General features: G+C 45.0%; 1 protein-coding gene across 1 annotated transcript in view; it reads right to left on the bottom strand.

The window, feature by feature from the left end:
* The window catches only part of LOC144102365 (uncharacterized), a 38,780-nt gene extending 25,971 nt beyond the window's left edge, over window positions 1–12,809 (bottom strand). The window contains exons 1-4 of the mRNA XM_077635656.1: window positions 12,666–12,809; window positions 10,627–10,644; window positions 8,426–8,435; window positions 399–408 (exon numbers count right to left, since the gene is read on the bottom strand). Of these exons, the coding sequence (XP_077491782.1) occupies window positions 399–408; window positions 8,426–8,435; window positions 10,627–10,644; window positions 12,666–12,809 (182 nt within the window). The remainder of the gene's footprint in view (window positions 1–398; window positions 409–8,425; window positions 8,436–10,626; window positions 10,645–12,665) is intronic.
* Window positions 12,810–14,201: the final 1,392 nt, after the last annotated feature.

Consider the following 14,201-nt stretch of genomic DNA (forward strand, 5'->3'; position numbering starts at 1 on the left):
CGCGAAAGTCATGCCTTTAGTGTAGGGGAAGCCAGTCTTTTATATACCACTTGTAGCATGTTCCTTATGTGCCGCGGCGATGACAAAGTGGACTCGGCCGTCAGGCAAGCATGTGCCCTTAGCTGTCACTGACGTGGGGTCCAGCCAGCTCATCGCCTAAAAAAATTGTTTAGGCCGTGAATACCTTTGGTTCAAAGTTTCGGCTTTGGACATCATTGATGCCGATGTGGTTTCAGCCTCCGTTCCACCGCAATCTAAGAAAAATGTTCTACACTGTTTTGCGAAGAAATGAAGCTTAAATTACTTTAGTTTTAAAGCCCTCAAACGAAACGGTACTTATCATTTCATTCACTTCATTCTAAGAGGCCGAATGTCTTCGTCGTTTCGTGTTTACTTACCGGATGTGATCTGAAACACAGAACAATCATTAGCGATTATTCTTTAAAAGACGGCATATTTCATGAAAAATATTTCAAGCAAACACAAAAATAGTAATACGGACTTTTCCACGCCTGTGCATCTACATGCCCTCGCCATGATGAGGTGCTGTCCATGTGCTTCCGTTATACATCTTTGTTTTGCACAATGCCTTAATAATGGAGCAAGGAAATTAAAAGGTGTGACAACCTTCCAAAGCGATATTACTGCTGTTAACCAGCAGATGTATAAGCGCAAAAGCAAAAATTGATCAAATAGATGTTTTGCAATTTTGAATTCCGGGCCAAAATCGCAGCAAGGCAGCCTGGCTGCTCCATGGGATACTGATCCAAACAGCACGGGTACCTAAATTTCTCTAGACATTGACGGAGGCTTCACAATACCAATTAAGACAGAAAGCTTGGTTATTCGGGGCTTAGGTACAGACGACACACTAGTAGTGCTAAATAACAAGGAAGAAGGAAGAGAAGACAACACAAACGGTAGTTTTTTATGATTTTTGGTCTCTGAAAAGCACGAATGTATGCAGGCAGCAATCACATGCCAACCGGTTATCAAAAAGCAAACCGCATGCGTGACGCAACCTCCGAATAAAGAAGTTCAGTTCCTGAGCACGAAGGTAAGCATTTGGTTTACTCACATACGAGCGCGTTTCCACATGTATAAAAAAGGCTTCCAATATCTCTCTCTCCTTATGGACCTCTTTATTTAGCGCCTACCTAGCCTATCTATAATTCAAATTTCGAAATTACTCCTTATTTAGCAGAGACTATGCAACAAGTAGCCAAAGAGCGCTTGTATTCTGCAACAGTCCGTTCGGCAGCATGAAGACAGCCAGTATCATCATCATCATCATCATCATCATCATCATCATCATCATCATCATCATCATCACTGTCGCTCTGACTACACCTACTGCAATGCAAAGGCGTCTCCCATGCCTCTCTAATTCACCCTGTCCTTTGCCCGCGGCGCCCACCCTATGCATGCAAACTTCCTAATCTCATCGCCCACCTAATTTTCTGCCACCCCCCGCTACGTTTGCCTTCTCTTGGAGTCCCCTCCGTTACCCTTAAGGACCTGCGGCTATCTTGCCTTGGCATAACATGCCCTGCCCAAGCCCATTTCTTTCTCTTGATTTCGACTAAGATGTCATTAACACGCGCGTGTTTCCTCACCCACTCTGCCCATTTCCGGTCTCATAGCGTTACACCTATCATTTTTCTTTCAAACGGCTCGCTGTGTTGCCCTTCATATAAGCTGAACCCTTTTCGTTAGAATCCACGTTTCTGCCCCGTAGGTGAGTACCGGTAAGATACAGCTGTTGTACACTTTTCTCTTGAGGAATATTATAACATGCTATTCATGATCTGTGAGAACCTGCCATACGAGCTCCACCCCATTGTTATCCTTCTAGTTATTTCCCTCTCATGATTGGGATCAGCTACCACTACCTTCCCTAAGTAGACGTATTTCTTTACCACTTCCAGCACCTCGCTGCCTATTGTGAACTGCTGTTTCCTTGCTAGACTGTTGAACATTACTTTGGTTTTCTGCATGTTAATTTTTAGAGCCACCATTCAGCTCTGTCTGTCTAACTCGTTGATCATAATTTTCTGTTCACGTCCTGATTGACTCAGCAAGGTAATGTCATTAGCGAATCGCAGATTATTTAGTTATTCGCTATTAACTCTTATCGCCAACTGTTCCCAGTTCAGTCCTCAGAATACCTCCTGTATACAGGAGGTGATTAGCATTGGCGAGATCGAGTCTCCTTGCCTGACGCCGTTCCTTATTGGAATATTGTTGCTGACTTTATGGAGATATATATCTTTCAGAATTTTGACATGAGCTCTTCTAGACCCCGATTCCGCAGCCTGCATGACTGCTGAGGTTTCCATTGAGTCAAATGCATTCTCGTAATCAATGAAGGCTATATATAGGGGTTAGTTATATTCTGCGCATTTCTCTATCACCTGATTGATAGTTTGAATACGATATATTTTGGAATATCCTTTCGAAAGCCTGCCTGATCATTTGGTTGATTAAAGTCAAAGGTTGCTCTGACTATATTAGCGATTACTTAGTAAATACCTTGTAGGCAACGGACAGTAAGCTGAACGGCCTGAAGCTTTTCAACTCCTTGGCGTCTCCTTTATTATGAATTAAGATGATGTTTGCTACTTCATGTAAGTACGGTAGTTTTATTTGAAACATAAAAAAATAATGTCAGCTCTTACTCGCATCCAGGTAACCGCCCACGGAGAAAGTGAAGAAGATTGTTAGGACGAAAACCAGGACGGCGCAGTAAACAGCCGCTAGCAGACGGGTTGACCAGTGTCCGTCGCGTCCGAAAGCACTATGAGAAAAGTAATATTTTTGAGAAAATGCGGCATTACGACGATATCTTAATCAGCGTTACGTAGGCGCCAGGCTCATCATCACTGCTTGAAGGTACCCATTTCCTGCATACTATTTAAAAAACCTGGTTTTTAAATGTTAACTTTGTTGCGTAAGAGAGAAAAGTTTGGACACTAATGGCGTGCTCAGAACTCGTTAATTGACCTTCCAAACGAAGGCCCCGCCAAACTAACCTATTTCTTTCCACACGCTGAAGCAGAGACTCATTGAAATAATGAGGACGAGTGTATGGGCACATTGTTGTAGCCATGTAACGCCTTTAAAAGTACTAGATTAAGATTACGCCGGAACCACTCTGAGGCTTTCAGAGAAGATTTGTACTCCGGATGACTGCAAGACAGTTCGAGCACGCCTCAGCCACATTCTGCCACAATGACTAATCAACATTATTTCGAAATTAAATTACAGCGTAAAACACATTAAAATTTAACTGCCATTCAACAAGTTTCTGAATTACATTACAAGAGGAAGGCAGTGGGTATTCTGAATGGTTTAAATACAGAAGGAGCCATTCAAGTGTGATTTTTCCGCTCAAAACCCACATGATAATATACCAAGTCAATCACATTGGCAGCCCACAAGATCTGCTAAAACTCAGACTAATAGGCCTGAAACGCACCACAAAATTAATTTAAGTGCAGATAAAGGGCGCTTTTCTGAAAACGTCGGTTGGTAATCATGCATCTATTTTTGCCGCGAAAGCTCGATTCACGACCTAACTTGCGAAAGCAATTTCATAGCTGAAGCCTACACCTTGGCCATGAATAAATGAATCAACAAGCAAAAACATATAAATATAACCATGACCTGGGATCACAAGCCACTGCGACAAGAACAGATCAGCTTCACTTTCCACTGCACACGAGCACGCTATCACCGCAGCCGATCCCGCCTAGTGTCCAACTGGAACACACTCTCGCGCTATTATGTCCTGTAATATCGAGCAAAAATTTTGAAAATTAGAAAATTGTAAGATACTTTTACTGTAATATTAAAGGCAACGGTCCATTATTGTGATATACCCCAAAATCTTACTTTTAAAGTGTTTCTATCTGTCGCATCGCACAGTTAAGACTGGTTAAGAAAACCAATAGGGAACGCTTTTGACGATAGCAAAAACGTTAATAGAAAAAAAAATTCATGACTGCCGTAGGTGATCTGCAGATATGTTGAATCTTATAGTGAAGTCTGGCATTATATGAAAGGATTGTGTTCATAAATTGTTTCCCGTTCAAAAATGTTTCGTCCAAAATTGCTGGGTATGGCAGTACATATCGCCGTATTCATCAACTTCCATCTGAGGCGCGAGCCGACCTGATCAGCTTAACCTAGATAAGAGCTTAACCACAGTTTAATATCTTCGCCGCACTGGCCCACGGTCCAGCAAACGCAACCATGATCCAGTCAGGCTAAAATACACGCTTTGTCGCGTCTACTCAGTTTAACTACGTTAAAACATTAACTTTTTTGTTTTCAGACTGTTCCTTTTCCTGCTGCCATGATTTAACGTTTGAGGTCACTGGGACATTTTCCATGAAGTAAACATCTCTTAAGCGAAACGCAGCCAGTAAGTTTGCAATGAAGTCAAGAGAATCCACCATTTATGGATTCTCACGCTGCTATTCATGAAGTCAAGTGCTGATATGTGGGTGCTACTAAATAAATCAGTTGGAGATAACGACCTTCGTTCAGTACAAATCCCGCTGTACGTGCAATATGTTATGTTCACGGAGCGCGAGTTCACCAACTAGACCGATTAGCGCCCTTCGTAGAAGACAGAGAATTGAGGATAGAGGGCTTGTGGAGGTAAAACTTTGATAATGTTACCTGGAACGGCCACACAGATCATGCCATAACGTCAGCAGGATAAGTTGTAATAATAAAAAGAATCTTTTAGAAGTAATTTCACCAGTAATATTCTGCTCGGACGCACTGTCAGCATGGAGTGATGTTATCGAGTCTCGGTTTATTACTGTGTGTGGTTTCCTTCTAGGGAATAGCTTTGTTCAAGAAGTTACGCTAATTACTTTTTGGGAGCACTACATCAAGAATAAATAAGTGAATTTGTATTAGTGTGGAGAAACTATTCATTCTCGTATTAATTCTCTGAAACCGCTGCTACAGGCTGGTTAAAGACAGAGACTCAGTATTGGAGCCACTAGGCTTCTGCAAGTCAAACAAACAAATTCCTTTCTGCTGTATGTGTACTTACCGTAGATCACCTGAAATACAAATAAATGCAGCTCAAGTCGCTAGTTTATTTGAAGAAACTTGTTTATTAATTTCTTCTTTATTAACCGAATTCAACGAGACTAAAGCCTCCTATGCATGCCCCTATGAGCAAAGTGCGCAAGGCACGCTGGCTTTTTTCTGATAGTAGAACTTTTTAATCCCTGCGGTATAATATACATAGACAAATATTACATGAGGTAGTAAAAGGAGGCCATATGCCGAAGCAGCGTTCAGGAACAAGAGAGATTTAACTAGCTTGCATTCACGCCTTCTCTTGATCGCAGAACTTCTGCACAATACCAGTGGCAAGCTTTTCGACTGGCTTTATGGGGCCGTGCCTTGACGCCATGTTCTATTTGAGAATGAGCCAGTCTCTGCACTGGTGTTCGTAATTAGGCTTTCAGGTTTTTAAAATCAAACGATCGACAGTACTCGAACTCCTTTCTCACATCTATGTATTAATGTCAAGTGGACACAAAATGAGAGTTACAGTCGTTTTGAACAATATAAGAGGACAGAATTCAAATAACAACCTTTGCAGCAACTGAAGTTTGAGTGCATATATAGATTAAAAAGTTTATTTATTTATTTATTTATTTATTTATTTATTTATTTATTTATTTATTTATTTATTTATTTATTTATTTATTAGAGATAACTCAAGAGCCCTTGGCTGAGGGCTTTACATGAGGGGTGGGCTTGCAACCTGGTGTTAATACAACATTGTTTCGATGGTTTTCTTGAAATGGCCCGGGTTTGTGAGAAGGATGGTACTGGTGGGAAGACTGCTCCAGTCACGCTCCCATCGTATTACTAGACCATTCTGTTTGATAGCGTTCTCATAATATGAGTGACACCTGAGATATAGGCTGCCAATGCTTGAGCTCAGACTCCGTAATTGCGCTTGCAAGGCGGCGATCGGCACAGAACTCTCGGTGCGACGCAGCTGTTAAGGACGGCATTCCTTTCCTTCGTTAAGCGTATGTGGAATGGGAACAGTAATAATTATCACCTGATCCTCTCTGTCATTGGCAGAAGTTAGGCCGCATGCAACAGCTGCTTCATGCCACTAATATTCCTGCGCTGTTCATAACCGCCTTGCGCACACAGTTAAGCGGAGCGAGTTGAAAATTTGGTGCGCAGATCTCGGATCAGCAGCGTGCTGGTAATATATTGGTGATTTTTCAGAACATTGCGTACAGATGTTCATTATTTTCTTACGAGGACAAATAAGAGCCATATTCTGACGTTTGAACATAAGTATAACCTTCAGAGAACCTCCTTTACTAAAATTCTATAAGTTTGCGTCGTGTGCTCGCTAGTGACATGTAATGCAGACCGAAATTTTTGAATATATGGGTTGGTCTAAGAACTTAGGCCACAGGGTCTGCTTTTGATAAATAGAGCAGGCATATACGGAGCCTAGAGGCCGGTACACATGACCCGGAAGTACTGTGAATCAAGTGAATTCCGGCGTGGAACGCAGGTAAATTCTGACCACTCCACACTGGCAGACCGGGCAGATGACACCGGCGGGCCATTTGCAGCGCGGCAGATTGGACAGTGGAAGCAAGAGTGCCATTGCGGAGAGCACTAAAATCATGATGATGTAGGAGCGCAAATCTCATGTCAGCCTGGCACACTAAGTCCCGGCCACTGGCATCGGTAATACAATGAATAAGCTAAATCTGGTGTTCGCTCAAGTAATACGATCAAGGCAACAGGAATATCGAAAATAAATATTTTTGAGGATCCCTGACACATGCCAACTTGCAGGCAGCAGTTAAAAATACGATAGAAGCAAATGTATTCTCACAGCCGCATCGGAGCTGCCCCCGACCCGTCGTCGTGGTGCAGGTCGCCTTGTGCCCGCTAGCTACTCAGCTGACGGCATAAGAGAAGTGTACCTTAAGTTGGTTATTATGAGACCATTGCCTTGAAAGTGACTCGGTGACAAGGATGAGCCGTTTAATATTTCACTACCAGCTTCCGAAGCTCCACTCGTTGAGGCTTTGATGTGAAACAAGCGAGCAGTGGGGCCCGTAGCCCTAGATTGTAACACTGCGTGCCCGCTGGGTGAGCAGTTGCAGCAGTCTTGGCTTTTGCGTAGGCGTCCTTTGTCCTACCTGGAGTAAAGTAGAGAATCTTTTTGATAACCTGGTTTATTTGTCTTTTCTGATGCACCACATAGCGTTGGCGTCCCCCCCCCCCCCTCACGCATGCAAACATGCGAGTTCTGCTATTACGTCGCGAGGATGAAGCAATTCGCCTTTTAAGGCTTTAAGGCCGTGTAACCTGTGGGCGAGTTCTTTGACACCGCATTTCTCGGTTGTTGGTTTTTCTACCTGGTAAAAGTCAGCTTTACGACTGATAACAACCTGGCTATATATATCCTATGATAGTCCTCAGTAGTGCCGTCACAGGCTGTAGCGACCCGTAGGGCCACTTGCGCGCATTATCACTGCGTTACAGCCTAGCCGCTAGCTCCGTGTCATAGCTCGCGAGGCCCAGTGGTTTTTGCGCGGCCTGCTTAATAAGCGCATGGTGTTATCAGTCCCCCACGTCTCGTATATTTCATGAAACCCTATATTCCCAATACAAACGCAGAGAACGTTTCCAAAATTCTTCATTAATGTTGAGCATGGACTCGCTATAACTATGACGATTTGGCACAAATACGCTACGTTGATTGGAAATATTTCAAAAATAGATGAGGATAACTCTTACTCGCACTCAGGTGATGGCTGCTCGCATAAACGAGGAAGAAACCAGCCGGTGCAGCCAGGACAGAAGCCAGGGCGGCATAAAAAATGCCTGCCAACAGCCGGGGGGTCCAGCGCCATACAAAGCGGAAGGTGCTAGAAGAAATAGATTGTTCTTTGAAGCAGCTGCACTACAGTGACATAGCGAACAATGTATAAATGGTACCAGCTTGTCACTAAGCTAGTTTAGTCAACGTGACTTTGTGCCTGTGAAGCACATTTTGAATGCCGCCTGCTTGCACCTTCATAAAATGTGTAGTGGAACATGTTCACGACAAAGGAAAAAAGCTTGTGACGGGCGCAGCGTACCAGAAAGAGTCACTATACCATCAGCATTTCGTAATATCAATGCAAATAAAACACCCTACAAAACCGGTCAACAATAAAAACTCAATCGTCCCGATGAGGTAGAAAAAAATATCTAATTCAACGTCATGTCAGGGCGTTCGAATTACCTAAAGTTGTCGAACCCAGAGTCTCAAACCACTAGTGAGAGTTTGTAAGCGCTAACATTTTATTCATGTCGAAGGTTTCATTATTGCCTAAATCCTTCCTGAAACGTGTCTACTTACCGGATTTCATCTGAAATTGAACAGAAAAATGCTAATAACACTTACCCTGCTTAAAAATCAGGACATCTGCATTTACAGCGTTTTGAATGGGCACAATGAGAAGGCAAACGTTCAAATGTCTGTGAGCGCCACTAAATTACTGGCAGCTTCTTGGCTTGTTCATCTGGAAGAAAATAGATGATAATTCTGGAAAATTCAGTCACTAAAAAACATCCATCATACGGCATGAAGCGAGGGGGAAGTGGTGGAACAGATAGAATTTGGCACAATTGCAGTCGGAAGGAAATATCGCGCAATGAGCATTTTTCTTAATGGGTGTTTTCATTCCCGTCCAAATTTCTTTTTTAGCTTAAGAGCAGGCTACGCGGCCGGCTCTGACTAACCACATCACGGCATCGCGTCTTCCTAACAAGACCCATCCTTTGCTTTATCCTCACAACCCAGCATGTGCAGTGTTTTTTAGAGGATAACTGATTGTTAACCCTTTCGGCCCTGGATTTTTCAGCTTGGTCGTAGATTTTTTGGTGCGTGTTTTTACGATCCCTAAAGCTCCATAACCACGTAGTAAAAAAATAAAAAACTCGTGGTGCAAGTATCAATCGATTTACAAGTATAGTGTCAAAATCGGACATCAGTGCTCAGTGGGGCAAAATGCGAAAGGAACTGTTCTGGTTGCCGCAATCGACAACAAAGAAATGAGCAAAAAATTTATTTTCTAGAGTAGGGAACTTCAAAGAAGCTTTTTTACTCTCTAACGGATGGATAGTTCTTGCAGTTCTCACAAAAGACGCCGCTTTCTTCTACTTACCTTGCGTTTTGTCTCATACCTCCTCATTCTTGTTAATGACAGACTCGTGTTCCAACTCGACGCTCAAAGCAAGACAGATGAAGCACAGTGAAGTTTCTGTGCGTTGACGCTTTTTTTTATTTTCCGGACGTATATAAGCATACGGATGCTTAAATAGCATTCCTTGCTGGATGAAGCTGTAAAAGTTTGCCGACACACGGCAAGAGCCCACTTACCCAGGCACCAGCTCCCTTCGCTATCAAGTGTCGGTCCTGTACCATATCCTTATCTAGTCGCAGTTTTGCAAAAGCTCTTATTACAAAGAAAAATGAGATATAAGAACTAGTGGCTCCCAATGGTCCAAGATATGATGGCAGTTCGAGCAAATACATGACGTCAGCAGCAACGGCAGTGATCACAATAGAGTGCGTTACTTTAGAAAACTGAGAAAACTGATGAATGAGAAAACTGAATTGAAAAGCTTTTTTTTTACTCGGAGTTCAATTCACTTGCCGGTTGTTTGTTGGCCCAGCAAAGGGCGACTAATAATGCATTGTGTCGAGCATGCGGAAAATGAATTTCACTGCAGCTGGATGCTTGGACATGACACTTGGGCATCCATGCTGTAAGCCCGTGCGGCAGTCAGTAATAATGTTCGGTGTCGGTCGTTGTAAATACTATTGCGCATATTTAACCCTCTTTATTATAGGACTTAGTCTTTTTTCGAAATTCGGGGGTGAAAATTGCGCACTATTTGCTTAGTGCGATTTTATGGACAAATCAGGTTATCGGAGTGAAAAGTTAGGATTTCCGCTAAATTGGGTTATTATAGCTTAGCAACGAAACGCGATTATAAGCGCTCGTTTCTGTGTATAACAGGAAATTCTCGAGTTTAGCCTATACTGGAGGCAACATTTGCGCTTAACGCTACATTATGCGACGACATTCATCCTTCACGTCAGTGGCCGCTCAGAACGTGCAAGAGCCTTCTAGCACGTGTCGTGAGTGCGGAATGCTGATTGAAAAAATGCCTCAAATCAGTAGCAATAATGTGCCCTCGCGCTGATGAAACGTGCTTTGTGCACTTATATGCGTACTTTCGCATGGTGTGCTGTAACGAGCAAGCGCCTGAGTACCAGAGGCCTCAATTTTATGGTGCCTGGAGCATGGCTAGAGGCAGTATGCTAAACGGTTTATCGCCACCTGTTCAAATCTTTCACGGCTGATGCTGCGCGTTCTCCCTCAAAATGGTGCTCGCAGCACCGCACTAATGGCCCACGTACACTATGAATAATAGATACCAATGAAGCCAGAAATCAGCGACGCATTTTCAGGAGCTTCCGGAGTTTCTGTAGCACTTTCGAACTTGCTAGGCAGTCAGCGCGACTCCAGTGCTGCTAAAAATGTTGCTTACCTTGGGGGTTAGGGCCCACTGGAACAAAAGGGGAACAATATGTCGCAAATTTAAATGGCCAGAATAATACCGTAAGGTCTATACTCCTAAGCACTAATTGCAATAAAATTTTTCTTGGGCTGAAACGTCTCTAAATGTTCTGGGTACGACATAAAATAAACGGTTTCAGAGGTCTACGTTTCTTAGAGAGTTCTGGTTTCAGCATTTAAAACTCTATAGCACGACCCGTACACCTGCAGCGTATCGCGAAGTAAGGCAGCTTACCGGAAATGACATAGGTGTAGAGCACTGAAAATTTTCCTCAATATGGATTCATTGAGAATGCATCAGATACGGAAGGCAACGACTGAAACGTAGGTGGCTGAAATTAGGCATGGTGGCATGACAGTCCTACTGTGGTGCCGTGGAAAAGTGCACCAAACGTTTAGCCGATGTTACCGTTGCGAAGCGCTGTGTAGACATCTGAGACATGAGCGCTCACGCTACATATGGAAACTCATGCCGTATACGTTACATAATTACGGCGAAAAGCAAAATTTGTGCGGCATACGGAGACCCTTTCCGGAGACGCTTACAGGGTTCCGGAAAGCAACGATTATAATATGTAGCTATGTCTTTGAATGCAATTAGAGACTGGGTAGGCTCGGAGTAGGCTTCCTGAGCAAGTGTGAGTGCCCGGAAAGAGAGCGCACGTGCCGCCTGATAGGCTAACGCATTGCCCCGGAGTCCCTGGTGACCGAGAGCCCAGATGAGGTTACAGTTTGGAGGGTCACTGGACCGACAGCAATTTTGTAGTATGCACCAGGCGAGAGGAGGTATCCAACCCAGCTCATATAGTTCCGACAGGCCCCCTTCGAGTCGGTAATGATGTGTTTCACTTGTGGGAGGGAGAGTGCGAGTGCAATCGCGATTTCCTCCGCGTGTGGTGTGCGGTAGGCGCGGAACGTGAGTCCTGCCACTGTGGTGTTGTCGTGGACCACTGCTGCGGTGAACCACCCCCCACGGTGGGGACCGGCAATGTCCACGTAATACCCGTGTTGTTGTCGACCATAATGTCGCTCCAGTGCTTCCGCACGCGCCTGGCGACGGCCATTGTGGTCAGAGTGTGACATGTTGCGGGGAATGGGTCGGACCCTGAGGGCGCGTCTCCAGGGTTCTAGCGCTCGTACCCGTTCCTCAAAGGTGATGGTGTGTTGGATGTGGAGTCGGTCAAGAATGCGGCGACATGATGGCGTTTGTGATAGGCGCGTATATTGGTTGACGAGATGGACGTCTCGGAGTTCCCGATAGGTGTTGACAACCCCCAGGTCCAACAAATGCTGGTTGGATGTGGTAATGGGAAGGTCAGGAGCCCGTTTGATGACTTTGTGGTTCATGACCTCGAGTTGGTCCTCGTCGTGTTTGCGCATGTGAAGGTAGGGGTTGAGTAGAGAATTCTACTCGTTACAAAAGCCATGTGCCAGCCGCAAGGCATCTTTGCTTCGTAACCACCGACGCTTATTGGAGACTCGGCGGACCATACGGCCCACCTGGTCACCATACATGCGGAGATTTGCGATTGTTGTGTCCGGTCTGCGTTATTGGTGAATAAAGAGACCGAGGATGCGGATCTTCTTGGCCTCTCTAATCGAACCCGAAGGGAGTGTGAGGTCAATTGAATGATCGCCCCAAGGAGTGGGTCAAATGTGGACAAATTCCGATTTGGTGGGAGCACGCTGGAGACCACAGTATGCAGCGTATGTGTCCACCTCCTCCGTTTCCTGTTGTAGGCAGGTCTTCATGTGTCCGAGATTGCCTTCTGTTGCCCAGATGGAGGTATCATCCGCCTATAGGGCATATCAGATGCCCGGCATGGAGCTTAATTTGAGGGAAGGTCATTCATTGCGAGGTTGAAGAGGAGGGGAGACAAAACCGTACCCTTTGGTGTACCCCGGGATCCGATGGTATAGGGTCCATGTTCCTTGTCTTGAATTCGAATGTAGGCCTGTCGACCCGTGAGAAATTGAGAAATTGCCAGATGTAGCGGCATGTATTCTGACCACAGTTGGCATCTTGGAGGTGGCTGATAATTGCTCCTTTGATAAAGGCGCTTTTGTCCTTGTGAGCGAGATATTTGGGCTGTAATATGTCATGATGGAGTTGTAGAAGGATGTCTTCTGCGGACTTCTGTGGTCGGAAACCATGCATACTGTTTGCAAAAGTGTGACGTCTTTCGAGGTAAGTGAACAACCTATCTCGCAACATGGTCTCCATCAGTTTGCTGACACAAGATGTGAGGGAGATAGGGCGCAGGTACTCCACATTAATTGGCTTGTCTCCCGTACGAATAAATGTCACTAAGGCTGTTTTCCAATCCAGAGCGAGAGGAATCTCTCCAAGCCAGATATGGCTGATGAATTCAATGAGGGTACAATAGGCTGCATCCGGAAGGTTCGCCAGAAGTTCGACGGTAACCCTGTCCCGGCCGGTGCAGTACCACGTTTCATTTTGGCTAGGGCCTCCTTCAAATCATGGTGCTTGACTGGGACATCCAGCTACGGATTTGTTTGCCCTATGTATGAGCATCGTGAGAGGCGATGGTCCACTGTGGTACAGAGATATCTGTCACACAATGTTCGGGCCAGTTGTCCTTCAGTACCGGGAAAGTTATTCATTGAACGTTGGAGGTGCCGCGCCGTTTCTGCACGCGTTTGAATGAGGTCAATAAGTGCTCGAAACAGACGCCAGGTGTAGCGGCCAGACATCTGGCGCGCAGCAGTGTTGCATCGATTTACTCAGTGTCGGCTAGCTGAGCGGCATAGTCGGCAGCCTTGTGTGCCGTTCTGGTGAGATCCGCGCATAGATTTGTCAAACGTCATCCAAACTCTGCATGGTCTGTCTGGATTCCGGTCAAAAAGTGAGCCGACACTGAGACAAAGATCGAATGTCGAGCGTTAGCACACCTAAAATAGATTGACGCCAGTTGGAATCGCTGCCACAAGCTAGACACTGACTTAACTAGTCGGTTTATGTTGCACGAAACACTGAATCGCATCACACAATCCGGGACATTCTCCGGCAAACGTCTAACCCATAATTTTTACACGAATGGCAGGACTAAGTGGCATGACTTTGACGCACGCCAGACAGGGGTATATATACCGGGTCATCACGGAGAGTTTGAAGGATGATTCACTCCCGCCACCGGTTGGCCCGGTATTGCATCACCTCCGGGATCGGCCTTGTCTTTACCGCATCTTTACTATCCTGTCTTTCTATCCCATCTTTCCACTCTCCTACTTTCTGCACGTGGTAGCGATTGTGGCTCGGCAGGAATCATCACGGAGAGTTTGAAGGATGCTTCACTCCCGGCACCGGTCGGCCCGGTATTGCATTACCTCCGGGATCGGCCTTGTCTTAAGCGCGTCTTTACTATCCTGTCTTTCTATCCCATCTTTCAACTCTCCTACTTTCTGCACGTGGTAACGATTGTGGCTCGGCTTGATCCAGTGAGCAGGCCTGTGCACTTTGCTTTTCTTCCTGGTACCGACAGACAGATCACGCTGCCATTAACAAAAATATTTTATTCCATTATG

The sequence above is a fragment of the Amblyomma americanum genome, chromosome 8 (assembly GCF_052857255.1).
Source record: "Amblyomma americanum isolate KBUSLIRL-KWMA chromosome 8, ASM5285725v1, whole genome shotgun sequence".
Lineage (NCBI taxonomy): Eukaryota > Metazoa > Arthropoda > Arachnida > Ixodida > Ixodidae > Amblyomma > Amblyomma americanum.